Source organism: Miscanthus floridulus, chromosome 12 (assembly GCF_019320115.1).
Source record: "Miscanthus floridulus cultivar M001 chromosome 12, ASM1932011v1, whole genome shotgun sequence".
Lineage (NCBI taxonomy): Eukaryota > Viridiplantae > Streptophyta > Magnoliopsida > Poales > Poaceae > Miscanthus > Miscanthus floridulus.
The window spans coordinates 7,302,404-7,328,897 of record NC_089591.1 but is presented as its reverse complement, the minus strand read 5'-3'; the positions used below and the strand labels follow the sequence as shown (position 1 = coordinate 7,328,897).

The 26,494-nt window shown below is 41.7% G+C and overlaps 1 protein-coding gene, 1 long non-coding RNA gene and 1 pseudogene across 2 annotated transcripts; 2 read left to right on the top strand and 1 right to left on the bottom strand.

Moving 5' to 3' along the window:
• Positions 1 to 988: 988 nt before the first annotated feature.
• LOC136495323 (uncharacterized) lies at positions 989 to 1,964 on the top strand. Its single transcript, XR_010768967.1, has 4 exons — positions 989 to 1,199; positions 1,299 to 1,342; positions 1,600 to 1,666; positions 1,747 to 1,964. It is a non-coding gene; the product is annotated as an uncharacterized lncRNA (long non-coding RNA).
• Positions 1,965 to 2,184: 220 nt separating this feature from the next.
• On the top strand, positions 2,185 to 18,653 carry LOC136496602 (L-3-cyanoalanine synthase 2, mitochondrial-like; annotated as a pseudogene).
• A 94-nt stretch (positions 18,654 to 18,747) lies between these two features.
• Positions 18,748 to 24,964, bottom strand: LOC136495523 (uncharacterized). The gene is made up of 4 exons (XM_066491432.1): positions 24,831 to 24,964; positions 24,623 to 24,716; positions 19,865 to 19,936; positions 18,748 to 18,858 (listed from the first exon to the last, which is right to left on the bottom strand). Exons 1-4 carry the CDS (start codon positions 24,926 to 24,928, stop codon positions 18,748 to 18,750), a joined length of 375 nt encoding a protein of 124 aa, XP_066347529.1. The 5' UTR covers positions 24,929 to 24,964.
• Positions 24,965 to 26,494: the final 1,530 nt, after the last annotated feature.

Sequence of the window (26,494 nt, the reverse complement as noted above, 5' to 3'; positions counted from 1 at the left end):
TTTGCATCTTGTTGTGTTCTCTTTCTATGTTTTAGTCCCCCATGGATTCTATGATTTTCACCTTCCAGGTTTTGTTTTTCTAACCTTGTGACAGTCACTGGTGCACCACATTAGTGCTTCTATTATGTTGTGATTTCATCTTTGCTAAAAAATATAAACTGAAGAAAAAGCATTACCTACAGATGCCATAACAAAAGATTTCATTTCAACGCATATTGTACGGATAACTAGGTTCAGAAATTTCAGTCTCATGTCATTATTAAGCTTAGTGACTATATTGTTACATGATAGGCCTGATCAGTTTTCGTTGCAGTTTGACCATCTGGTACCTTCGAAACAGTGCCATTGCAAAATCTTGAAGCTATCCCACTTCACATTGATTGGAGCCAATAATCGTGTCAATTTTTTGGAGTTCATAGACCAAATCTCGAAACTACTCCACTTTGGCTTGATTTGGAACAAATTATGTCATATTTTTTGGGTTCAGGAACCTCACACTAACTAGAGTGTGCTTAGTCACAGCAAAAGACATTCACAAAGCCATGTAGTGTTGTTACCTTTAGTTTACTGATGATAGTATCTTGCAATTGACAACTATGTGTTCAGTTTGCCTACACCTACTACATTTTAGATCATGGCTGTGTACAACACCTCTATAATTTTTGGGCCTAAAAAATTTGTCTGTCTTACCATATCTAAACTTTTCATCTGATGTTGCTCACATCCCTCTGCAGTGCACCAGATTGGCAAGGGGGCTCCTGTAGCTATGAATCAAGCAGTCCCATGAATGCACCCCTTCTAAACCTAGGTCTCCTTTGTGATACCGCCTACGTACTTTTCCCCTCTCCAGTTTCCTTCAGTGTATTTCGAATGTTCATAAAAAACAGGACTTCAGAGTCGACTTTTTAATTGTTATGGCTAGGTTTGCAAGCAGATTCTTCAGGCACAAGTCTAGCCTCCATGGACACAACTTTCGGACCGCAAGCCAAGCTACTGAGAAGATCAGCAGCAACCAAGCACCATATGTATGACCTGTGCGTGCTCATGTAAAACACATAATTGCTGCCTACAATGCAGCGCAATGAATAGAATGACCACAAACCAGAGGCCTTATCAGTCAGCTACTCATGTTATCTATCTACGTAATATATAAAACTAACATGTTGGCCTGCATCAGTGGTGTTCGCCTGCTGCTTGAAGTTGTCGATTTCCTTGCAACTGCACATTACTTCATAGACCTACTTATAGCTGTGTTTGCTTTGTATTGCACTAAACCTCTTGTTGGGTTTACTTTTCAGCCTGCACATGTACAACGTGAACGCCAATGCAGCCGGCTAACTTGGTAAGCTCTCATGTTCCTTCTGTTTAGTCCGCTGTCCAAATTATGCATGTCCAGTTAGTAGAGACTAATTTCTTTGGCCTTGCCGTGTAGCGATGAAGTAGTAATTTCCTACCGATTCAGTCGTCACCTAGGATTCCGAAACAATCTGTTGTTTTGATGAGAGCCTTTTTTTAACATTTTACTTTACATTTCAATTCATGCATCCATGCATCTATGGCATTTATTTCTGCTCGAGTTAACCTCTTCAGCCATGTCAGGTTACTGCCTATTTTTAGACTGCTTTTACTTGCCTTCTCAATGCACACATCATGCCTCCAGGACCTGGTAAATTTCTGAAGTGTCAAACTGAATCTCCTTATGCCTCACAGACCACAGAGAGCTAACAAAAGCAAATCTGTATACAGATTCATCCACCTGGGAAGCTTCTGTCTCCACGGATAGTGACCTCTGAGACCGAGAAGCGAGATGCTAACAAGGTCATCATCGAGTGCTTGACCTACAATGTTTAATTACCTGAACCTGTCACCGTGTGTATAAACTATGTGTCCTCATATCAGCACTGCCGTTGCTACCTAGCATGAACCCTAATGTATAAAGCTTGCAAGTGTCGTCAACTGTTATGTTAGCTCTATAGACCTAACCTGTGCATCTAAGGGACCATTACCGCGCTTATCACATCTATGTAAAATATATGTACATAACATCCTCATGCTACGACCATGAGAAGTTGTCATGTCAGTTGCTAAAGATTAGTTGATTGTTCAATCCTGCGTTGTATCTATGGTTGGATAACCGACGCGCGCAATGGCGCGCGCAACATACTAGTTACATACACAGCACAACACACTGGTGTGGTGACTGGCCTGCTGGCCTCTCCTCCTCCTCCTCCCTCTCTCCACCAGTGGGCACCCAATCATCAGCGAGCTCTCCTCTCCTCTCCGGCTCTCCCTCACTACTAGTACTAGCTAATAAGCTAAGTCTGTCATCATATCATATCGAGGAATGGAGAGGATGCTGGCCAGGCTGATGCGGCGGCGGAGCTCCTCACCGCTGCCCGCCTCGCCGCAGGACTCCTCGCTCTTCTCCCACCACCAGCAGCAGCACACGGCCGCCGCCGCCCTGCCGGGTCTCAAGATCAGGGACTCCGCGTCCCAGGTGCGTCGTACGTCGATTCATATGCTTATTATAATCCTCCATTGGTTTTGGTCTGATTAATTTATCCTCCAAATACATATATCTACGTACGTACGTGCAGCTGATTGGGAGGACCCCGATGGTGTACCTGAACAAGGTGACGGAGGGATGCGGCGCCCGGATCGCTGCCAAGCTCGAGTTCCTGCAGCCCTCCTTCAGCGTCGAAGACAGGTAGGTCCTCCTCCATCTCTCACCTCTCACCTTAATTAATTAATTAATCTACTAATAGCGCCCACACGCAGGATCTCTCAACTCCAATCCCATAATTAATTTAATTTAACGCCAAGCAGCTACCTAGGGACCGACCGGGTTATCGTTTCTCTAGTAGTATATTTCTTTTCTGCTCTCCCCAACTCCAACCAGCAGCAATCCAATAATTCCGCTACACGTGTCAATCCTGTCAGTATCATGTGCGTTGGACGGACATTTTTAGTGCACGGTCGAGGATGAACATTTCTAGTGGCTGCTGGCTGCTGCTGCCTGCTCTCATCCCATCCCAGCACTGACGGCGATTCTATCCTGGATCTGGATGGGGTTGGTTGCTTCAATACTTTGCAAAATATATATACTACTACTACAAATTATGAAAAAAAATTGGATTGTCGCTTCCGACCAATAATCAAACAAAGAGGGGCCCGCAAATTTTCTCTCAGTCCCAGCATTATATATAGGGGTCCCATATTCACCAGTACTGCACAAGTACAATTTGTACAAGTCTGTCTATTATTCATTTATATTTCCGGATACGGAAATTATCCATATCTGTTGATACTTTCATGTAGTGATGAAGAAGACTGATGCACCTTCAATTCCATCACACAAAAACAAGCATATACACTTTTCAAGACTAAGACTAATACACCACGACCGCAATGAGCTCCTTCATCATCATATGTGTAAATTTTACAACATCTTCGAGCTATTTCCGACTTCATAGCATATGTTGCTCACACATATGTACATGTGGACTAATCACCTGTGTATCTTTCCTAAATATAATTAGTCCACCTAGGTTGTCACTCAATTACCAAAACCACACGAGGACCTTTCAATCTCCCCCTTCTTGGTAATTGATGATAACTCTACAAAGATATGAAAATTAAGCTCTTTTGGATTCATGTTGCTTGCCCAAGCAATTTTATCACGTGTAAATAATGATTTTGGACAAATATCACAAACCTGAAATGGTAGTATTAGCTCCTCCTACATATGTGCTAGAGTGTTTGGTTTGAAACTCGCATATATACATAGATTGAAATTGTGGAAGAGTAATTACTATTAAATGATGCTAAGATGTATAGAGTAAACCTTTGAAGTGTGATACCAATCGGAGTTGCAACTTTAAGTTCATCTTTAGCACCATGATTAGCTAGATATCACTTGAAAATAAAATCACTAGATACCTCGTGAGATCAACATTAAAAGTAAGGTACTAGCATTACTTGAAAAGCATACCAAGTGTCTAGCTATCATCCTATGCATGCTAGTTTTTATTTCATCAATCAAATTCTTCAACTAGCATGCACCACACAAGCATACGTATCGAATTTAAAAGCTTATGCAATGCATGCAAGCATGTGACATGCACATATCAAATGCAACCAATTAAAGTTCATGAGCTTGCTCTCTCTGCTTGTGTGCTTCTCTTGTCCAAGAATTTTGATCCTTTCACATCCTTCAATGTTGCTTATCTCTTTGTCCATGTCCATATCCAACATCTACTTTTTTATCTCAATCTCTTCTAAAGCTTTCATATCTTTGTATAATCTCTTCCTCTTTGTCATTAATTTCCATAAAAGATGTGCTTCTAATTGATGCAAATGTTTGTATTTGGGGTAGATGGTTGAAGCTTGAATCTTGCATTTTTTATGGACATCACCTAATTGCTGGAATGACATCACTTGTAGGGCTTATTGAGATACCACACATACGATCTTTGATCTTGATACCAATTTGTGGGACATCTCCCCCTATGTCATATCATGGGTCATCCATTTGCTAAACTTAAACTCTTGGAAGTGATGGATGCATTCTTCATTTTGATGATCACTTATGAAACCATCATCTTGCATGATTGATACCACGTGTAGATGTGATACCACTTGAAAGAATTTTCTTGTATGAAACCACTTATTGAATTTGTCAAGCATTTGCTATCTTCATGAGTACCACTTATAAGATATCACTTGTGAGTTGATCTAGGCATCACTTGTGAATTTTTGATGAAATACTTGAGTCTAGATACCACTTAAAATAAACAAACTAGATATCTATTTGCATTGTTGTCTTGTGCTTGTACTCTTATCACTATCATGAGCTTCTATGGTTGACTTGAACTAAATTGATTTGCCTAAGCTTCTAAGTCCGGTTTGAACCAATGACAAGCTTTTTCACACCTCTTACAAGGGTTATCTTGCCAATGTTGTACTTGTCACTTGTTAGCAATTCAAATTAAATCAAGTACTTAGTTTTAATAGCTCATGAACAAATTTATATACTAACCACTAGATCAACTAATCATTCAAGTAATAGTGGTAGGCTATGAATTTAAACATTTCATTTGTTATGCATGATTCTATGAATCATGTACTATATGCACTAATCGCATACTAGTAAGGGATGAAATGATCATTCATATTACAATGATATCTTTGCTATATTGGAGTAGAGGATAGTCACGTAGATTCCAATTTATTACTCTAATAGCAATGTGAAGTCTAATTATAAGCTTGGTGAAGACCAATCATGTATAATGAAATCCATTCTTCACCCATATGATTTGAGAACCACTAATATGATTAAGTACACTATCTTGTTGTGCTTAGCTTGGTTCATGATTTGATCAATGCTTGTATGAGAGAATGAAAGGTCCTAATGGCTAGAGAGGGGGTGAATAGCCTAATAAAAATTTCTACAACAACACTTAACCAAATGGTTAGACAATTATGAGGCGAAGCGAGTGTTGCACTAGCCTACTTAAAATGCAAGCCACCTACCACAATTCTAGTTTAGATAGTGTCTATTCACACAATAGCAAAGACACTATCCTATGTTAGTGTGCTCTCAAAGACTAACTAAAGAGCCACACCAACCAAGCAAGCAAGCTCTCACAACTAGCTACACTAAAGAGCTTGTCAACTAGTTTGCGGTAAAGTAAAGAGAGTGGTTAGGATAGTTATACCGCCGTGTAGATGAAGAACCAATCAATCACAAAGATGAATAACAATGAAGACCAATCACCTCGGAATCAATGATGAAGACAATGATTTTTACCGAGGTTCACTTGCTTGCCGGCAAGCTAGTCCTCGTTGTAGCGATTCACTCACTTGGAGGTTCACGCGCTAATTGGCTTCACACGCCAAACCCTCAATAGGGTGCCGCACAACCAACACAAGATGAGGATCACACAAGCCACGAGCAATCCACTAGAGTACCTTTTGGCGCTCCGCCGGGGAAAGGTCAAGAACCCCTCACAATCACCACGATCGGAGCCGGAGACAATCACCACCTCCGCTCGACGATCCTCGCTGCTCCAAGCCGTCTAGGTGGCGGCAACCACCAAGAGTAACAAGCGAAATCCACAGCGAAACACGATCACTAAGTGCCTCTAGATGCAATCACTCAAGCAATGCACTTGGATCACTCCCAATCTCACTATGATGATGAATCAATGATGTAGATGAGTGGGAGGGCTTTGTCTTAGCTCACAAGGTTGCTATGTCAATGAAAATGGCCAAAGATGTGAGCCACAGCCGGTCATGGGGCTATAAATAGAGCCCCAATCAAATAGAGCCGTTATACCCCTTCACTGGGCAAAACGCGCTCTGACCGGACGCTCCGGTCATACTGACCGGACGCTGGCCCTCAGCGTCCGGTCGCCCGATGGACGCCACGTGTCATCACCTTCAAATGCTGTTCATCAGATTCCAACGGCTACGAAGCTGACTGGACGCTCCGGTCAAAACTGACCGGACGCTGAAGCCCCAGCGTCCGGTCGTTTCCAGTAAGCTCCCCGAGGCATGTTTTTCCGACCGGACGCGTCCGGTCCACCTTGACCGGACGCAGCCAGCGTCCGGTGCTCAACCCTAGCCTGCTGTGCCGTTTGACAGCTCGACCGGACGCAGCCTTTCAGCGTCCGGTCGCTGAGTGACCCAGCATCCGGTCAGTAGACCGACGCCAGCATCATTTCGACCAACTCCATTTCAACTCTAACTTCTTCACCCTTGCTCCAATGTGCCAACCACCAAGAATTTTGCATCCGGCGCAATAGAAAATAGACATTTCATTTTTCCAAAAACGCATGTGTTAGCATATTTTCACAAATATTTTCAAGGGTGTTAGCACTCCACTAGATCCTAAATGCATATGCAATGAGTTAGAGCATCTAGTGGCACTTTGATAACCGCATTCCGATACGAGTTTCACCCCTCTTAATAGTACGGCTATCAAACCTAAATGTGATCACACTCTCTAAGTGTCTTGATCACCAAAACAAAATAGCTCCTATAGTTTATACCTTTGCCTTGAGCTTTTTGTTTTTCTCTTTCTTCTCTTTAAGTTTAAGCCCTTGATCATCTCCATGCTATCACCATTGTCATGTTATGATCTTCATTTGCTTCTCTACTTGAAGTGTGCTACCTATCTCATGATCACTTGATGAACTAGGTTAGCATTTAGGGTTTCATCAATTCACCAAAACCAAACTAGAGCTTTCAGAGAACTATTTAGAATACCAGTTGAAATATCATGACTAGCTCCCTTTTAGGTATTGCTTGTTTTTCTTGATCAACCATTTTAATTGCTTCAACTAAGCATCTCAAATATCCCTTGGATCACCACTTCTATGTTAGCCTTCCAAGTACCATATTTGGTTTACCTACGTATAGGCGGCAAGCCCCTATACTAGGGATAAGTGACCTCTCTCTAAAGAACAATTATTGACACTTATTTGAAATAATTTGATTGATTGATCCAATTGATGAATTTAACTTGATGAGTAACATTGATTTCTTCTTTAAGTCATTTTCTTTGTATTTATTTAAGTCATTTTCTTTCTATCAAATAATTTTCAATAGTCACTAGAACTTAAACTTTATCTTCATCTTCATCTTGAGTTTGATCTTGATCTTTTAATTTGAGTACCAAATATGCGCAACATACACTCCACACTCAAAAGCCCTTTTACTTTTTGCTTGTAATACTTTTAGATCATCTCAAAACCAAACTTAGGTGTCTCAATTACTTATAAACATGTTTTCAACTTAAGGACCTTTCAATCAAAGTGACTCTAGATCAATCTAACATTTGTTACTTTTCTGACAGATTTTGTACTCTTGAAAGAAAAATGTATATTTTCCAAAGTACAAGTCCAAATATCACGAAATTTAGTAGAGATGTGCTTCACTAAGTTATCTAGCAGCTGTAAAAAAATTGAGCTTTATTTGACTTCTATATTGTTACCAGATTTCATTTCTTTCACCACTGTTATATGCTGAAAACTGTTGTACTATAGCTGACAAGATCCACTCCAAAACCAAAGCATCTCTTATCCAATTCTCTTGAAATTTGTACAGCATCTTATACCATAATTCTAGAGCTTGTATATCAATTTTTATGCCAATCCAATAAGTTTTGATCACTCAAACATGGCTAAGATCATAGCTAGCTCAGATTTTTAATATATGACAGATTTCAATCACTTGAGTTATACTTCATCAAATGTGAATTAAATTTGAACCTAACTTGTTTGAATACTCCCACAAGACATATATCCATTCAATTCTTTTATTAAAAATTATTTTATAAATTTATCCAACACAAATCAATCCAAACTTGATTACTAAGCAATTATCCGTTCAATCATCTCATAGCAAGCAACATTGCATATTTATTCAATTCAATCAACTCATATGCACCCAAATAAATGATCAACGAGAGATATACCTTGGTTAGCTCATGATCAATTAATTTGCAAGCTTTCACTCAAATTCTTGTAAGCCATCAAATATATATATCCAATAAATCATTTACAACTTGAATATGACACTTGTATGTTGATAGCACTTGGACTTTACTTAATTTTCACTTGGCATTGGGTTTTGATGTGCACTAAACTTTATAACTTGACTCAATATGTGATGAACAATATGAGATCAATTGAATCAAGCCTCCAATGCCATGATACCTACAATCATTTATCCACTTTTTGATGATACCCAAACTAGTTTGGGTCCTCTCAAGTTATAAGCAACATACTTATGCATAGCCTTAGTATGAGTAGCGGGATGTTTTGTAATTGCAATCAATGAGGTACCATTGCTATTTTTTCTAAGAATATTATTATCAATAATTGAAATATGCTTAGAAATGTTACCTAAGGGACATGAATGTACCATGTGTCCCTTTTCCCGGCTTGGGTAGCACTTTCTCTTTGATTGAGCCTTCTCTTCCTTGCTCATGTGGTGCTTTCCATTGCCTTGCCTCTCATGGATTGTTTGAGCCTTTTTCTCAAGCTTGGTAGGACACTTAGAGACAAAGTGTCCCATATTTCCACACTTGAAGCACTTAATGTGAGCATAGAATTTTTTCTCATCTTGTATCTTGCTCATTATCTTGGCATCTTTAGCTTGCATTGGATGCCTTGTCTTTTCACACCTTCTAGTTTTTTTCTTCTTTGTTATTAAGTCATCACCATCTTTATAATAGATCTTGACTTGCTCTTGGGGTGTCTTCTCTTGCTCAACTTGTGGTTTTGGTTGAGACTCTTCTAGTTGCTTCACCAATTGCTTGGTTGGGTATATTGAGGTAAGATAACCCCAAGTGCGGCACTTGAAGCACTTCACATGCTTGAGCCTCTCTTCTTCTTTTTATCTTCTTGAGCTTCTCAATGTTAGGGCAACCATTTGCAAGGTGTCCCGCTTCATGACACTGGTAGCACATGGCATGAGGGAGCTTTCTTTGTTGTAGCTTCTTCATCTTTGTTTCTCTCTTTCTTTCGCCCTTTGTCATCTTCTTCTTAAAGCCAAGACCACACTTGTCACCATAGTTTCTTTGAGTCTTTAACATGTGCTCAAAGATGACTTTTGAGTTGTAGCACCTCTCTAACTTGTTGCTCAAATTCTTCACTTCATTTTTGAGCTCATTGTTCTCCTTCAAAATGTTAGTCTCATAAGACATAGAAGTAGAACAAGCATCTATATATGAAGAGCATGGCATATATAATAAATCATCACAAGAGGTGGATACATGCTTCTTGTCTATATCACAAGGGTTAGCAACATTTTGTAATTTATCATTTGATCCATGCGATGAGCTCTCATTATTTTTAAGTTTCTTTGTAAATATTTTAATGAGAAAAGCATGTTATTCTAATAATTCTTCATGAGATGCAAGTAGTGTCTCATGATTCAATTTTAGCTCACAATGTGAAGATTGAAGAACATAAAATAATTTCTTATGTTCTTCACAAGAGTTATTTAGAAATGAGTTTTTATTTTCTAATTTCAATGTTTTAGCTTTCTTATTTTCTAAAGACATGGTTATGCTAGCAAGTCTACTAGCAAGTCTACTAACAAGCTCATTATATAAATTAACATGATCAACCACATTAGCATTTGATATCTTGGTGTCACCTTGTGACATTAAACAATGTGGTGTAGTGGATGGACTTACAGTAGTATTGCAATCATGGCTCGAGCATGAACCATCAAGTGTGCATGGGATATGATCATTATGTACATCACTTGAGGCATCACCATCAATCTTGTCAATTGATTTTATGGTAGCATCATCATCATTATCACTTGACCATGAGGTGGAGCAATATTTCACAATCACCAAATTATGGTCATGCTCAACACGCTCATGTGCATCCACCTTATGATCATCCTCTTTCTTGAATTTGCTACCATCCCACGAGGAGGAATCACCAAAGGTATGCTTGATTGATTCCCATATCTCACGAGCTGTTCCCACATAGTTTATCCTTTTCAATAAATCAAAGCTCAAAGCATCCATTAGATAACAACAAGCATGTACAACAAGTTCATATAGAATTCTTTGAGCTTTGGTGAGATTTCTATAGTCCAAGACATGGGTGAGACCACTAGTGACAATCCACCAAAACTTAGGTCCCTTTGCAGAAAAATGATCAAGCATGTGATTTTTCCAAAGTGCAAAGTTTGTGTCATAAAAATGTGTCTCACAAATATCTAGCCCACTAGACGTCATCCTCTCGGGTCGGTGAAGACCACAGATGAGAGACCTTGCTCCGATACCAATTGTAGAGTCGAGATGACGGACTAGAGGGGGATGAATAGTCCTCCTAAAACTTAATCGCAACGGCTAACCGAAACAAGTACGGAATTAAATCTATCGGTCTAGCCAAGACAACACCCCTCTATCTATGTTCTATAGCACCTTGCAAAGATCCTAATTAAGTGACTAAGGTGCTGGGCTAGCTAGAGTTCATCTAATCAATTCCAGAGCAAGGTCACACAAATCTGTGCATTAGTATTTTACACACCGGAGAGCTCCTACACAATTGTAGTAAGCAAAAGCACAAAGTTCCTAAGCTCACTAACAATACTCAATAACAAGGCAACCAATGTTAAATTAGAGAGCGCAAATACTTAGCTACATAAACTAAGCAATGTGACTAATAAGGGAGCTACTTCTATGCTACACAAGTAAGAAGGTAACTAATAAGCTACACAAGCTAACTAATTACAAGAGCAACTACACAAGCACAATATATATGAAAGTAATTACAAGCTTGTGAAAGGGGATTGCAAACCAACGAGAAGAACAATGTTGACACAGTGATTTTCTCCCGAGGTTCACGTGCTTGCCAACCGTTACGTCCCCGTTGTGTCGACCGCTCACTTGGTGGTTCGGTGGCTAATTGGCATCACCCGCCAAGCCCGCACATCGGGCACCGCAAGAACCTACCCCGAAAGTGAGGGTAGCTCAATGACACACTCAACTAGAGTTGCACTTCGTGGCTCCCGCGGGCGCGAGCACAATGCCCCTCACAAAGCTCTTCTCCGGAGCACCGCACAAGCTTCTTGTGAGTTTCGACGGAGACCACCACCAAGCCATCTAGGAGGTGGCAACCTCCAAGAGTAACAAGCACCATCGGCTTGCAACTCGATCACCTAGTGCCACTCAATGCAACCTCACGATGCAATTATACTAGAATCGCTCACTCACATAATCGGATGATCACTATCAAGCATGTGTGAGATAGAGGACTCATAAGCACTCTCAAGCATGGACACAAAGTCCCCTAAGGTGCTCAGCTACAGCCATGGCTGAGACCCCCTTCTATTTATAGCCCCACGGGCTAAACTAGTTGTTACCTCTTCACTGGGTAAAAATCGTAGCGACCGGACACTCCGGTCCAATCGACCGGACGCACCCTGCCAGCGTCCAGTCAACGGATAGCTGCCACATCATCCCTGGCTTCAAATACTGAGCGCCCAATCTCAATGGTTAAGTTGTTACCAGACGCACCGTGAGGATGACCGGACGCTACTACGCCTGAGTCTGGTCGTTACCTAAGAGCTCCCCGAGCCTCTGTTTTGCGACCGGATGTGTCCGGTGCTGCACGACCGGACATAGACCAACCAGAGTCCGGTCGTTTCTAGAGAGCTCCTTGAGCCTCTATTTTGTGACCGGACGCGTCTGCTCCTGCACGACCGGACGCAGCACCTGAGTCCGATCATTCTCCGACTGCTACGCGTCACTACTGTTCCTCATGCCATCATGTCAGCCTACGTCAGTACTGACCAGACGCAGCCCTGAGCATCCGGTCACTCTTAGCACCAGCGTCCGGTCACAAGACCGAGACCGCACGCTCACTGCTATCACTGACCGGACGCGCCGGTCCTGCCGAGGCCAGCGTCCGATCACTCACAGTGACCCCTTCTCGCCTCTGTTTCATCGCTGAGTTGATCCATATCAACTCCAACTTCATCTCCTTTATAAATGTGCCAACACCACCAAGTGTACACCATCATGTGTATGTGTGTTAGCATTTTCACAATCATTTTTCAAATGATTAGCCATTCAACTTGCCACGCCACTCGATCCTAGCGACGATATAAAGTTATATCACTCGAGTGGCACTAGATGACCGATATGCAAACAAGTTTGTTCCTCTTGATAGTACGACCATCTATCTTAAATCCGGTCGTTAACTTCTCTACACACCTATGACCGGTGAAATGAGATGTCCTAGATTATACCTTTGCCTTGCGCATTCCATTTCGTTTCCTCCAATGTCGATGCAACACATGCACCAACACGATCAACAATGATATGATCCACTTTATATCATCACGTGATCATATTGGTTCATCGATCTTGACTTTACTTGCTTTTCACCATTGCCTTCGTCCATCGGCGCCAAGTCTTGCTCAAGCTTCACCGCCACGCGGTCCATCGCTTCAAAGCCTCTAACTTGCCCTTCACGCTTGCAACCGGTCCATCAAGCCAAGTCATGTCTTGATCTTCTTCACCTTAATCACATGACACAATATCATGTCTCATATGCAATGAGCTCCTTCATCATCACATGTGTGAACTTTCCAACATCTCCGAGCCATTTCTATCTTCATGGCATATGTTGCTCACACATATGTATCTATGGACGAATCACCTGTGTATCTCTCATAAACATAATTAATCCACCTAGGTTGTCTCTCAATTACCAAAACCACACGAGGACCTTTCAATCTTCCCCGTTTTGGTAATTGATGACAACTCTACAAAGATATAGAAATTAAGCTCTTTTGGATTCATGTTGCTTGCCCAAACAATTTTATCATGTGTAAATGATTTTGGACCAGTATCACAAATCCGAAATGGTAGTATTAGCTCCCCCTACATATGTGCTCGAGTGTTTGGTTTGAAGCTCGTATATATGTATAGATTGGAATTGTGGAGGAGTAATTACTACCAAATGATGCTATTTTGTATAGAGTAAACCTTTGAAGTATAATAACAATCGGAGTTGCACCTTTAAGTTCATCCTTAGCACCATGGTTAGCTAGATATCACTTAAAAATAAAATCACTAGATATCTCATGAGATCAACATTAAAAGCAAGCTACTAGCATTACTTGAAAAGCATACAAAGAGTCTAGCTATCATCCTATGCATGCTAGTTTTCAGCATACACCACACAAACATGCATAAAGGGGCGTACCCAGTGCAGAGAGCTCCCGTTCTGTGCGGGGTCTGGGGAAGGGTGTCAGTGGCAAGCCTTACCCTCGCCTGTGCAATGCGAGGAGATCGCGACTCGAACCCGGGACCTTCCGGTCACAGGCGGTAAGACTCTACCGCTTGCACCAGGCCCGAATTTAAAAGCTTATGCAATGCAAGCAAGCACATGACTATGCACATATCAAATGCAACCAATCAAAGTTCATGAACTTGCTCCCTCTACTTGTGTGCTTCTCTTGTCCAAGAATTTTGATCCTTTTGATCATTTCACATCCTTCAATGTTGCTCATCTCTTTGTCCATATCCATGTCCGACCTCTACTTCTTTGTCTCAATCTCTTCCAAAGCTTTCATATCTTTGTACAATCTCTCCTCCTTTGTCATTAATTTTTATAAAAGGTGTGCTTCTTATTGATGCAAAGGTTTGCATTTGGGATAGATGGTTGAAGCTTGAATCTTTCATTTTTGATGGACATCACTTGATTGCTGGAATGACACCACTTGTAGATACCACTTATAGGGCTTATTGAGATACCACACATAGAATCTTTGATCTTGATACCAATTTGTGGGACACCTCCCCCTATGTCATATCATGGGTCATCCATTTGCTAAACTTAAACTCTTAGAAGTGAGGGATGCATTCTTCATTCTGATGAGCACTTAAAGTTGAGGATCACTTGTGGAACCATCGTCTTGCATGATTGATACCACGTGTAGATGTGATACCCCTTGAAAGAATTTTCTAGTATGGAACTACTTGTTGGATTTGTCAATTTTGACCATTTCTTAAACATTTGCTATCTTCATGGGTACCACTTATAAGATATTCCAAAGGATTAGCCACTCAACTTACCACGCCACTCGATCATAGCGACGATGCAAAGTTAGATCACTTGAGCGCATATAAACATATTTTAGCATGCGCAAAAATCTATTCATGGAACTAATGTCAGCTATATTAAGGCAAAAATCACAACAACATGGTCACGCTGACGCCAAGGGCCATGCGGCTGGTCGCGCCGATGCCGGGGGGCCACGCATCTGGCCGCAATCCGCCCTTTTGCCTGCCCCGCCGGACCCGCCATGGCCAGTAAGGGAGGGGCGCCGTCGCGGGCCCTGGTAGGGAGGGACACCGGGGGGCCACGCATCTGGCCGCAGCCAGGCGCACGCGCTGCCAACCGCCATCGGTCATACCCTTGGCGCGTACAGAGCCGCAGCCGCGGCCGACCCATCCCCGCCGCGAGGCCCATCGCAGAGCCGCGTTGCCCACCGCCGCGAGGCCCAGCAACAGAGCCGCTTTGCCCACCGCCGCCGGTGGACACGCGCACCGCCGGGGAGAGCGACGAGGGAGGCAGGCGACTAGGGGCCATGCGGTTGGAGATGAGAGAAAGCGAGGAGAGAGAACGACGGATTTCAAATGATCAGAGAGAGAGCATAAAGCGGTGGTTGGGGGTGGGGGTTGAAGTTTCTATGCGTTCGTTGAGAATCGCTGACGTGAGCTGCTGCATGCAGGTTTAGCTGGTTTGGTCTAACCAAAAGAGGATGTTTGGGTTCGGGCTTCTTGTAATTATTGGAAGTCCAAGGCTATATATATATATATATATATATATATATATATATATATATATATATATATATATATATATATATATATATATATATATGGTGTAGAGTTACTCTCCATAAATTGCTGATAATGGGCATATGGACGAAAGGATAATAAAGAGAGAACCCAACTTGTGGTGTATAAGGAATGGCTATATGGAATGGGAAATATGAAGTAATATATGATGGATAGTGATTTTTAATGGGGACCATTATTGAGTTTTGATGGGGACCAACATTTGGTGTCTGGAGTAATAATACTACTACTGACAATAACATCCAAGAGTGCTTGGTGCAAGAAGAAAACAACATCTTATCGCTTTGGGCAGATGATGATAGCAATTGGGGATGAGTGTCCTGCCTGCCCACAAAAGTCAAGGAAAATGAACCATGGACTATGGGAGCTCAGAGTCAAGATTACACACCAGATTAGTCCAGTTTCTTTTTCTTTCCATTTGCAAGGGAGTCCATCTATCACTTTTAGAATTGGATGAACTATTGCCCCAATCGCTGGATACAGGGAACTAGGATGTTAATGTTAATGTATGGAGTACATATATATGGAAATCACCGGAGAGGAGAAAATTTAAGGGCTTGTTACTGTTTGATTCTGATACATTCGGTTCAGTAATAATCAACAGATTAGTTGTGATGGCATAGAGTAATTAGGTGGATGGATAAAGTTTAAAAAATAATTTCACTAAAGTGCTAATACGTTACCAGCCATATACCAGTTGATAATTGTTTCCCAAAAGTTGATCTTCAACTGGAAGTCAGTTTTATATATTTTTTTTCTACAAACTCATATGCTCTTGAAGATCTTCATCTGAAAAGTACTTGCTGCATCCTCCCCTTTAGCTGGTGTCGTAGTTCATGAGAAACTTCGCGATCCTGGCTAACTGTGCGATACCTATTTCAAGAACCAAATGATTCAGCAGTGACATCTACTTGTAGAACTATGATTCAACGACTGATGTTGATACTCTTTTTCGGGTGTGCTGTGATCCAGACCAGCAATTTCAATGTTGGAAGATGCTGAAAAGAGGGGATTGATCACTCCAGGAAAGGTCAGTAGTTATCACCGACAGTTTATAAAAATTATCTGTAAAATTAATATCTACCTAACAAATTAGAGGAAATATGAACTTTGACCCAGAAAAAACACCCTAATTCGAATTTCAGTATTTTTTCCCCTCCAGCAAAGCATTAACTTGATTGCACACTGAAATACAAAATAAATCACTTGTTGAACAGACCACACTGATCGAGCCCACATCTGGGAACATGGGCATTGGCTTGGCGTTCATGGCTGCGCTAAAAGGGTACGAACTCATTCTTCATACACCAGTCTTGAGAGGAGGGTGACCATGAGGGCCTTCGGTGCAAATCTGGTCCTTACCGACCCAACGAAAGGGATGGGTGGGACAGTGAGAAAAGCAGCAGAGCTTTATGAGAAACATCCTAGTGCATACATGCTTCAACAGTTTCAGAATCCTGCTAATGTCAAGGTACTCTCGCTTTCTTCTTTAACAATTTTGCCTGCTTTGGCCATGAGTTTCACTTTGTAGGGGTAGTATTTAGTATCCAGTTGATGCGGTTTCTTAAGGGTTACTTACTGAATCTTACAGGTACATTATGAGACAATGGGTCCAGAAATATGGGAGGACACACTTGGACAGGTTGATATTTTCGTCATGGGGATCGGGAGTGGCGGTACTGTCACGGGCGTCGGCAAGTACCTCAAGGAGAAGAACCCTAATGCAAAGGTACTATCATAGACCAGACAAAACAAAATCTCATAGCTAGATGCTCAATAAGGTGTAGTTTCTGGAACTTATATTCAGTTGTATTGTAAATCTCATAGCGTTTCCATGGTAACTTGCAGATCTATGGAGTTGAACCTGCTGAAGCAAATGTTCTGAATGGTGGAAAGCCAGGTGAGTTTTGGCATTCTCTAAAAGAACTACTTTCCCCACTGTGCATGGGTTTCATATCTTTTAATATTGTTTGCGGAACCTAATTGCAGGGCCTCACCTCATCACTGGAAATGGAGTAGGGTTTAAGCCAGAAATTTTGGATATGGATATAATGGAAAAGGTTCTTGAGGTAATGCTGAAACTATTTGTAGTTGATGCTCTTTTAAAATCATGAATACTATGTAATTATGTAATGCTAATTGAATTGGGCATATGACAGGTGAAAAGTGAGGATGCTGTTAAGATGGCTCGAGAATTGGCAGTCGAGGGTCTTTTGGTAAGTGAGACAAATAAGTGATGTTCTCTTAAAAAAGATGAAAGCTATTAGGAAGACCTGATAAAACATTCAAAATCTAGACTTCATCCTGAAGTGGTTTAATATTGTTTTGGAGGTGATGTGGCACGTGGATGCTGCATCATGAACCAATTTTGAATAAAGAAAGATGCATATTGTTTTTAAAAGACGTTGAAGGCTGAACTAGTTAAATATTTGCAGGTTGGGATATCATCAGGAGCGAACACTGTTGCTGCTCTTGAGCTAGCAATGAAGCTGGAAAACAAAGGAAAACTCATTGTGGTATGTGACACGTATCGAATCCTTTTACATTGCTTTACAGTGTTGACATGAAGGCAATTTCAAAGTACTGACCAGTGAACCATTGGTACAGACTGTTCTTCCAAGCCTTGGGGAGCGATACTTGTCGTCGGCGCTGTTTGATGAGTTGAGAAAGGAGGCTGAAGCCATGGAACCAGTGCCAGTGGATTAATTTGGCCAATCAAACAGGGCACTGGAATCTGGATATTTGGTGCACAATAAACTCGCCGGCAGATATGTTACAACTGCCAGTTGTACTTCCATTCCCCTCGTCCAATTTCTATCATCGGTCTGTCATCTCATTTGTGAACCTTGTGTAAAAAACAAGAAAAAATAATAGAAAATGTTGAAAAAGAGCAACTTGAGTCTCTAGACATTTGTGATGGTCATTTCTTGGCTTCTGGGTCATTACTGGCTTAGTTCAAATCAGCATAACAGGTGTTGATGCAATTTTGCACCAAGTAGTAGTCACAACTCACAACAGCAAGTGATTCAGCATGCAACTCTAAGATTGGACTTTGGAGGCAATGCAAGCCGTGAATACTCTCATAAAAGGATCTCAACAGTGCATTATACAATTTGAATAGAGTTGAATACCTGCAACTGGTAAGCTCCTCACCATCCAGTCCCTACAAGCAAATCTGTCATGGATGTTTATTTTGTTGCTACAAGTGATGAAATCATGAAATCCTCAATGTGATGGTATCACTGCCTCTTGAAGATTATGTAGCTTCTTATGTCATCCTACACTACCATGAGAAAATAAAGGCTAGATGAGAAGCCTAAAGTAGCAGATCAGAAAACATGTCAATGTTGAGGCATAATCCTGCCTTCTGGCACCATTCTGTCGACTCGATGTATTCTATCAGGTGGGCAGATTATGTGTGTGATCCTCGCTTCCATCAGACCCAGAGGAACCTGCAGCTTATAAAGTTAGAATTTATACCAAAACTAAAGATGGCTAGAAACCGATTCTTGTGTACTGCAGAAACAAGTACTTATCCGCAAATATGATTAGTATCGCATTTTGCTTCTAATAAATTAAATGCAACTGATTAAACTGTATTGGAAAATTCTTTCCAATACAAAGAAACTTAACAAACAAAATGGGTATTTGAGATTTTTGGATAGTTTCAAATTGCCGAGTGACTCTAGTGAACTAATTCCTGATGTTCATCCAAACACTATATCAATAAAGCACCAACATTGGATAAAAAATGATTGTAAACCATGAAATCTGCTTTAGCATGCATTTCTCTACAAGTCCAGGTGCATTCACAGCCAATGATGATAAAGAATGCTTCATGTAAACAGAGGAATGTGACAAAAAGATTGTAATACAAGACCATGATGCAGTCACAATCAAACAACACATGTCACAAGGATAAGACTGAGTTCGTTCAAGTTAGTAAATGGCAAGTATCTTGTAGCAGATACCATTGAATCAGACTGTATTGCTCATTTGCTCTCTGTCCCCTTCTATTTCAGGGCATGGTTTTCTTGCTGCCCTATTCTACCAGGATAAATTTGCAGCCCAAGCTACATCAGTCGACATTATTTCAGGCTTCAGAAATCAGCACTGAGGTGTGAACTCAGCCTTGGTTGAACACGACCACAAAAGCATCAAATTTTATGGCTCCCTCCTGCAATGCCACTGCCAAACAATCTGTGCAGTTTTTGCCTAGCAAGAAGATCACAAGATGGTGATCTTACGCATTGTCAAGTCAGTACCAGGTGATAGCATTAGTGTGTGTCGTAGTACTCTGTTGCCAGCTTGTTCAGCATTGTGTCGCTCTGGTAGGCCATTGTAATAATACTATAATAATTTCCAAATAAAACATGTGCTAGGCACGTTCTCAGAACAATGAAGATCATCAAAATTCATTGGGGAAGGGCTAGAGACCATCATCGGAGAATGCCTTACAGGGCCATAGTGTCTCGAGTCCAAGCTTTGGCCGGCATTGTCCCTTTCCACCCAGCAGTGGCTGTCGGGGACCTGCCGTGTAACAGAACCGACCAAATCATAAGAACGTAAGTACAAAAACAATCACCGAAGCGATCAAATTCCTGTACTTAAGCTCCCGTAATCCCGGTAGTCCGGAAATCACGAAGGATTTCAACCAACTCTCGACATACAAACCAAGATCGTAGTGATTCAACACAACACATCATCCGTTACAACATTTCATAATAAGCATTCGGATTACATCCATCAGAGTTCAATAACATATTACAAACCAAGTTTGAGTGTGCGGAAGCAACATAGTTTAGTACAAAACATCATAGTTTTCAAATACATTGCCAAGTCTGAGTCATGTCCCACAAAAGCACTATCAGGTACGAGAACTAGTAGAGACCGCGCCCAACAGTCTAGTCTTCATCCCCAGCTGGGAGAAGGCAGTACTTGTAGCAACCAAAGTAGAACTGGTCATCTGCAACAGGTGGGAGATAAACCCTGAGTACGAGAAGGTACTCAGCTAGACTTACCCGTCAAAACCAGAAATAAAAGACACCAAGGATCATGCAAGGCTTATGAGGTGGGCTAGCTTGACACAGTTGCATAAAAGAGCTTATGATTATAGTAACCGATTTAAACTTAGCATCAAGCTTATCATCTTTTACCTGTCCACTAGATTAGCACCTGTACTAGAGCACTCACTTATTAGGAGCAAACAATATTAACCATAGCAGGTATAATAAGGCTGTCATCATTATATCATCAATTCTAAACCATTATGTTATTTAGTGTATCTACATTGGAGATAAGCCCGTCAAGTTCTTACTAACCGGGAGAGACGGCGATTCGAATCGAATTACAACTCAGCTGAGGGGGTATTCCTAACTCTCACCCTAGCATACTTAGCAAGGGTAGCCGTGGGTTACCTTTGGTACAACTCAGGAACCAAATTCGCGGGTTCGATCAGCGCCAGCGCTATCAGGGATTACCCTTCTACCAGGACGATCAGGGCTTTTAAATCACCTGCCCTTGGACTCACGCCTACGGCTCCCTTCCGAGGCGTACTTTATACTTATCGACTCCCGGCCTGAGTTGAGCTACTCGGCTTCGCGGTCGGTCTCCAAACCCAGCCAACTAAGAGAGAGGCATGCGTTCAACATGAACAGGAAAGGCTCCAAGATTCAGTCCTTAATCGACACAGACAGAGTCACTGCAAACTGGCAAGCCTCCGCCCGGTCTCCATTTCAATTTAAGACTGGTTCTTTTCCATGATAGCAAATATAGCCAACCGTGCCATATGTATTTTTCTATATCTCGCAGATGACAGGAAATCACCTGACTTCTACCGTGTTTAAGCAGGGCTAAGCACTACACGAGCCTAAGCTACATAGGATTCAGGGTAACAATATCTGGACAAGGATTGGGTAACCAATGCAGCAACTGTTTGCATCCAACACCTAAACTTAATCCAACAATATATGTAATAATAATACTGTAACTGCATTTCGGAAATTTGGAGGCTTAATTTGCTCCGGGGCTTGCCTTTCATAAAGTTGCAAGGACGGTGATCCGGGCACTCAACGGCGACCTCGTCTGGTACTTCTCCTGAAGGCTGCACCTCCTGAACCTCTGGTGTCGGCTGCTGCTGCTCGCTCGGTTCCTTGAATTCTAGCAGTGTTACTCCCTCCGGTACACCTATTACATACCGATGCACGAGATAAATATCATAGATGCATAAGGAATGACATGATGCTCATGATGAATGAATCACAGTAAATGTTTAACGAAAACATCACTGGACACTCGTTTATCAAGTAAAATAGCTCTATTCAAATCACTTTAAGCATGTATCTAACTTAACTTAAAGAACAAGATCAACTTACCTAACTTGCATAACCTAAGATAAAGATGCTCATCTTCAGTAAAAGGCCTAACACCTAGGAACATTACCACAAACTTAAAAATAGTAAAGGTATACATAATTTAACATTTAAAGTTTCATATGCATACAAGTAGTCCCTTAATTCAATCACAACCAGAGTTCTACAATTCCAAATGACTTGTATGAGGACATTCTGGAAAGCTTATGAAATTTTCTACAAATTAATGGTAAACAGCAAAGCATGATTCTTATGTTAACCAAATCAATTTCCAGTAAACCTAGAATCTGTCCAGAAATGACAGGGTTACTAGCTTAATCATTTAATGATGATGCAAAAGCATAATTTGACCAAGCCAAGTTAACCAACTTGTTGCATATACCAGAGAAACACTAGAAAGTATAGTGCCAACTTCTAAATAAATTATTTAATATCCTTTTCAAATTTATTTAGTTATTAAGTGATTAAAGCAATATATAGCAAAACTGTTCATAAAAATCTACAAAAATTACAGTAGCTATCTCATGCTTCACATAGACTACCATAAAAATTTCAAAGCCATTGAGCAAGCAGAACTTGCTGTATCTAAAATAACAAGTGGCATGTCCATTTTTAGCATAATTAGGAAACCCTAATGAAAAGTGTCAAGCAATAGATTTCTCATTTTTCCTAGCATCATTCTAGCATAAGAACCTTACTCACCAAATTTTACCTATACTGGATCTATAGAAAAATTATGAAAATTCACACAAGATCCATCCATTGATAAAAAGAAATTCTATAACTCAAAAATTATACATGCACTAGCTCTAAAATTTTAACCAGAGCTTCTACTAAGCAATAATAGATTACCCACAAAATTTCATAATTTTTGGACCACAGAAACTCAAGATAAAATTCAAACAAGTTTGCATGCATCTAAAAACACATTTCAAAGTCCTATTTTATTCATCCAAAATTTCTAAAACATGTGCTCATATAATATTTTTTATTAAATACTAGACATTACTAGGAACTCAACAAAATTGGAACCATAGCATTTGGAGCTACCAATTAGGAGATACACATTTTTGAATCATGCATACAATTCTGTGAAAAACAAAATAAACAAAACCAAAAACAAGAAAATCAACTTCGCAACTGGGCCGGCCCGAACAGATCCGGCGGCCCGCGAAGCCCACACCTGCATATGCCAGCGCAGCCCAGAAGCAGCACAGCCCAGGTCAGGCTCCCGCCTCTGCGCTTCAGCGGCTGACGATGGGGACCCGCGCGTTAGTGAGAAAAACAGGGGAGGAGGAACGGCCTGTGGTGTAGTTCGTCGCCGGTGGCTTCTCCGATGAAGGCAACGGTGCCAACACGTTCACCTCACCCAAGCACACCTAGGGGAACCAATTATTGCAGCTAATGACTCAGCTAGAGGGGGTGGTGATGGCCACGGCGGCGCACGGCCACGGCAGTGCCAGTTCCGGCGAGGCTACGGCGTCATGGCCCTAGTGGCTCACTCAGCGAGCTTCAGCGTCACACACAGAAGCTAGCGCAAGGGCGATAAGGGGCGATAAGGGGCTCGAGCAGCACGGCCACGTGCGAGCTCGGCCAGCGGCGGTCATGGCGACTCGGTGGAGCCGCGCTCACGGGGAGGTCTACCTGAGGCGAAAATGGAATGGCGGTGGTGTCACGGACGTGGAGAAGCTCACGGTGGTGCTGTGGCTGGGATGAATCGGGCAATGGCGCTCGGTGTTGGTGGATTAGGCTCGGCGGCTTCGGTGTTTCGGCGGAGCTACGGCGAGCGGAGGAGACGAAGGCAGAGAGTGAACTGGCGAGGTGAAAGGCGAGGGCGTCGGGCAGGCGCGCGGGGTGCTCAAGACGCGGCCAGCACGCCTAGATGTGCACGGCGCGTGGCAGCGCGAGCAAAGGTCTGGCGACATGTGTTGCCCACGCGGCGTCTGTTGTCTGATGACGGTCAGTCACTGTAGACCACATTCAGATAACGGGACTCGACTGACAGCGCCATTTTATTGAGTCAACACGGCTAATCCAATGATACTTTGCAAAAACGGTGTACATGAAAAATGTAGATGTACCATCCATCTACAATTTCTTTTTAAGGACCAACTCCTAAATCATCATGGATCAGCAGTTACATCAAGCCAAAGTGGACTTGATCCAACTGAAATTGCAGTTAAGACTTAGCATATTTTTCAATGTTGAAATCAGCATGAATTTCTGACTTGTGGGCCATGTTTGACCATGTTCCACACATTTTCATGAGTTGGCCATAAAACAACTTTTGTTCCTTGATAAATTAGTTACAACTTTGGTAAAGAGTGGACAGCCATGCAAAGTCTCTAAGTTGGACTTTTGAATCAGTCAAACAGTGACACTCCAAGGGTCAATTCAAGTCAAACCTTCACTTGAGGGCATTTTGATCATTTTGATCTACATGAACAATGTCCCAACAAGTAACCTAAGTGTAGTTAAGGTGTAATAGACCATGATCAACCACTTTACAAAATTGTTATACCACTTCTAATGATCACATGTGATAAAGCAATTAAAACAAGCAATTCATTCATATGTTTCAATTCCATGTTTCACATGTTTCATGACCTTGTGGTTATTTTATACTTGTCATATTACTACCATGTTGCCATGTTTCAAGGTATAAGAAATCCATGTTGCATTCACATGTTTCACCATTACTATTCACAACACTCAAGTATGAAACATACATAATTGGAAAATGTTGCATATGCATGTTTCAGTAACAAAGGCATGATGAGATAGATGATGCACATGTTTATGAAATGAAATGCAATTAGTAGAAGCCAAACACCTCGGGTGTTACATGCCGGAACTCCCGCTTCTCCGGGATCTGGATCCAATCCCCCGGCAGCACAACCAGCCTCTGGACCGCCTTTCTTCGATGGTCTGTCGGCGACCTGCAAAGTGCAAACGAGATGGCATTAGCGGGCCGAACCATCCAATCAAATCAAATCGAAGAAATGCCAAGGAATCCAGTACGGACGGACGGCGGCGGACAGCAGCTGACTGACCTGAAAACAACGACGTCGCCGTGGGTGAAGTCATGGCCGGCGAGGCAGCGGCGGTCCAGCAGCCCGACGTCGCCGTCGGCTTGGATAGTGGGGAGCATGGAACTGCCCTTCAGAATGCAGAACTCACCGTAGCGGTCTTTGACGACCTCTCACTCGGGCCATGTCTGAGAGACGGCAGGGATGAGCTGCCCGAAGCTAGGCACGGTCGATCGCATGCGAGGGTTCAGAGCTCGGTCGGGATCCTGAGTTGTCGGAAATCACATAAAAAAGGGTATTTCAGTAATTCATGTAATGCTGAACATTTTTTTTTTTAAAAGAGGGTATATAACAATTGTCTGGGTTTTACAATGTTTCATTTCTTGGCTTCGACGTGACCAATTGTTTTGGGCGGCCCAAATTGTGGACATATGACACAGTGAATCGTATTGTTATCAAACCGTTGGCTTGAAAAGAAAAAGAGAAAATTTCTTACATGTCATTAACATAAACCTAAGTCTCTTATCTGCGATATAAAAAATACATGATTTTCATATATATCATTGGTGTTAAAATGGCAATCCCTTTCATACGAAAGGTAATTGTCTGAGTGAGTATATGAATATTCAAATGTCTGTTCGCAAAAAAAGAATATTCAAATGTCAGTATTACTTCTACGAGTCGTCCCCAAATTGTAAAGGTGATCAACAATAAGTGAACAAGTGAATGGACGGCTCGGCGAGAAAGGAGGTGGCGGGAACTGGTGGTGTGGGCTACTGGCTATGTGAGTTGCTTAGTGTATGGGCGTATGGCAATGTGGGTTGTTGCTACAAAGTTGGTTGGCTATGCTCATGCTATTGCTCAATTGCGAGTGCGGCCACAATTGTGGAGATAAGCCTACCGAACACTCCTCATAAGTGATTAGATCCTTTTTTTTTGTTCCAAGGTTGCATATTAGTATTACAATCTACATTTACGTCCAACTGGAAGAAAGGGTGAATTGGTCTTTTCATGTTAATTAGCCAAGGCTCCATCGGAATATGATCAACAATGGCGGAAAGAGATTAAGATAGTGGTATTAGAGCATCTCCAACAGACTCTCCATATCCTTCCTAAATACTAGGAATAGAGATTTTGATAAAAAAATATCCTTTAACAACTTTTCTAAATGGTCATCTAAATATAGGCATCTTCTATTTCGGATTTTTCGCTAGCCAAAAATAGAAGACAAGAATGGCTCTTTAGAGTGCGCATAAAATATAAAAAAGCTGTCGGAGAGTGAAAAGATAAAGAAAGCGGTTTTTATACAAATGACTCTCCAAATGATGATTTATAGAGTGAGATTTAGAAAGGTTCTTGGAGATGCTCTAAGAAGATTTGAGTTTTTTTAGGTGCCAGGAAAATTTCCTAAATAAAAACCACCTGAACAAGAAGTTTTAGCGGCAAACAACAGAAAGTGAAGGACCAACCAAACGCTAAGACGAATGTAATTTTTTGGGCCTGGCACCCAGGAGGCCGCCAAACTGAAACTGGTATTCCTCAGCCACACAGCGACAAGTTCATCATGTCTCCACCGTCGTGGGCTCCTGGCCCAATACAACAATTACGCTGACATACAGTTTTGCCGCTGGGTGCTGGTGTACCACACAGCACAGTTTTGCAAGACTTCACGTATGTAGCTTACAACT

Bases quoted from the DNA above. Each gene is read 5' to 3' on its own strand.
- LOC136495523 (XM_066491432.1), bottom strand. From the start codon at position 24,928: ATGCTCCCCACTATCCAAGCCGACGGCGACGTCGGGCTGCTGGACCGC. The intron at 24,717-24,830 runs GTCAGTCAGCTG...TGCACTTTGCAG, and splicing joins GGCGACGTCGTTGTTTTCAG to GTCGCCGACAGACCATCGAA. The intron at 18,859-19,864 runs GTAAGGCATTCT...TATAAGCTGCAG, and splicing joins ACTCGAGACACTATGGCCCT to GTTCCTCTGGGTCTGATGGA.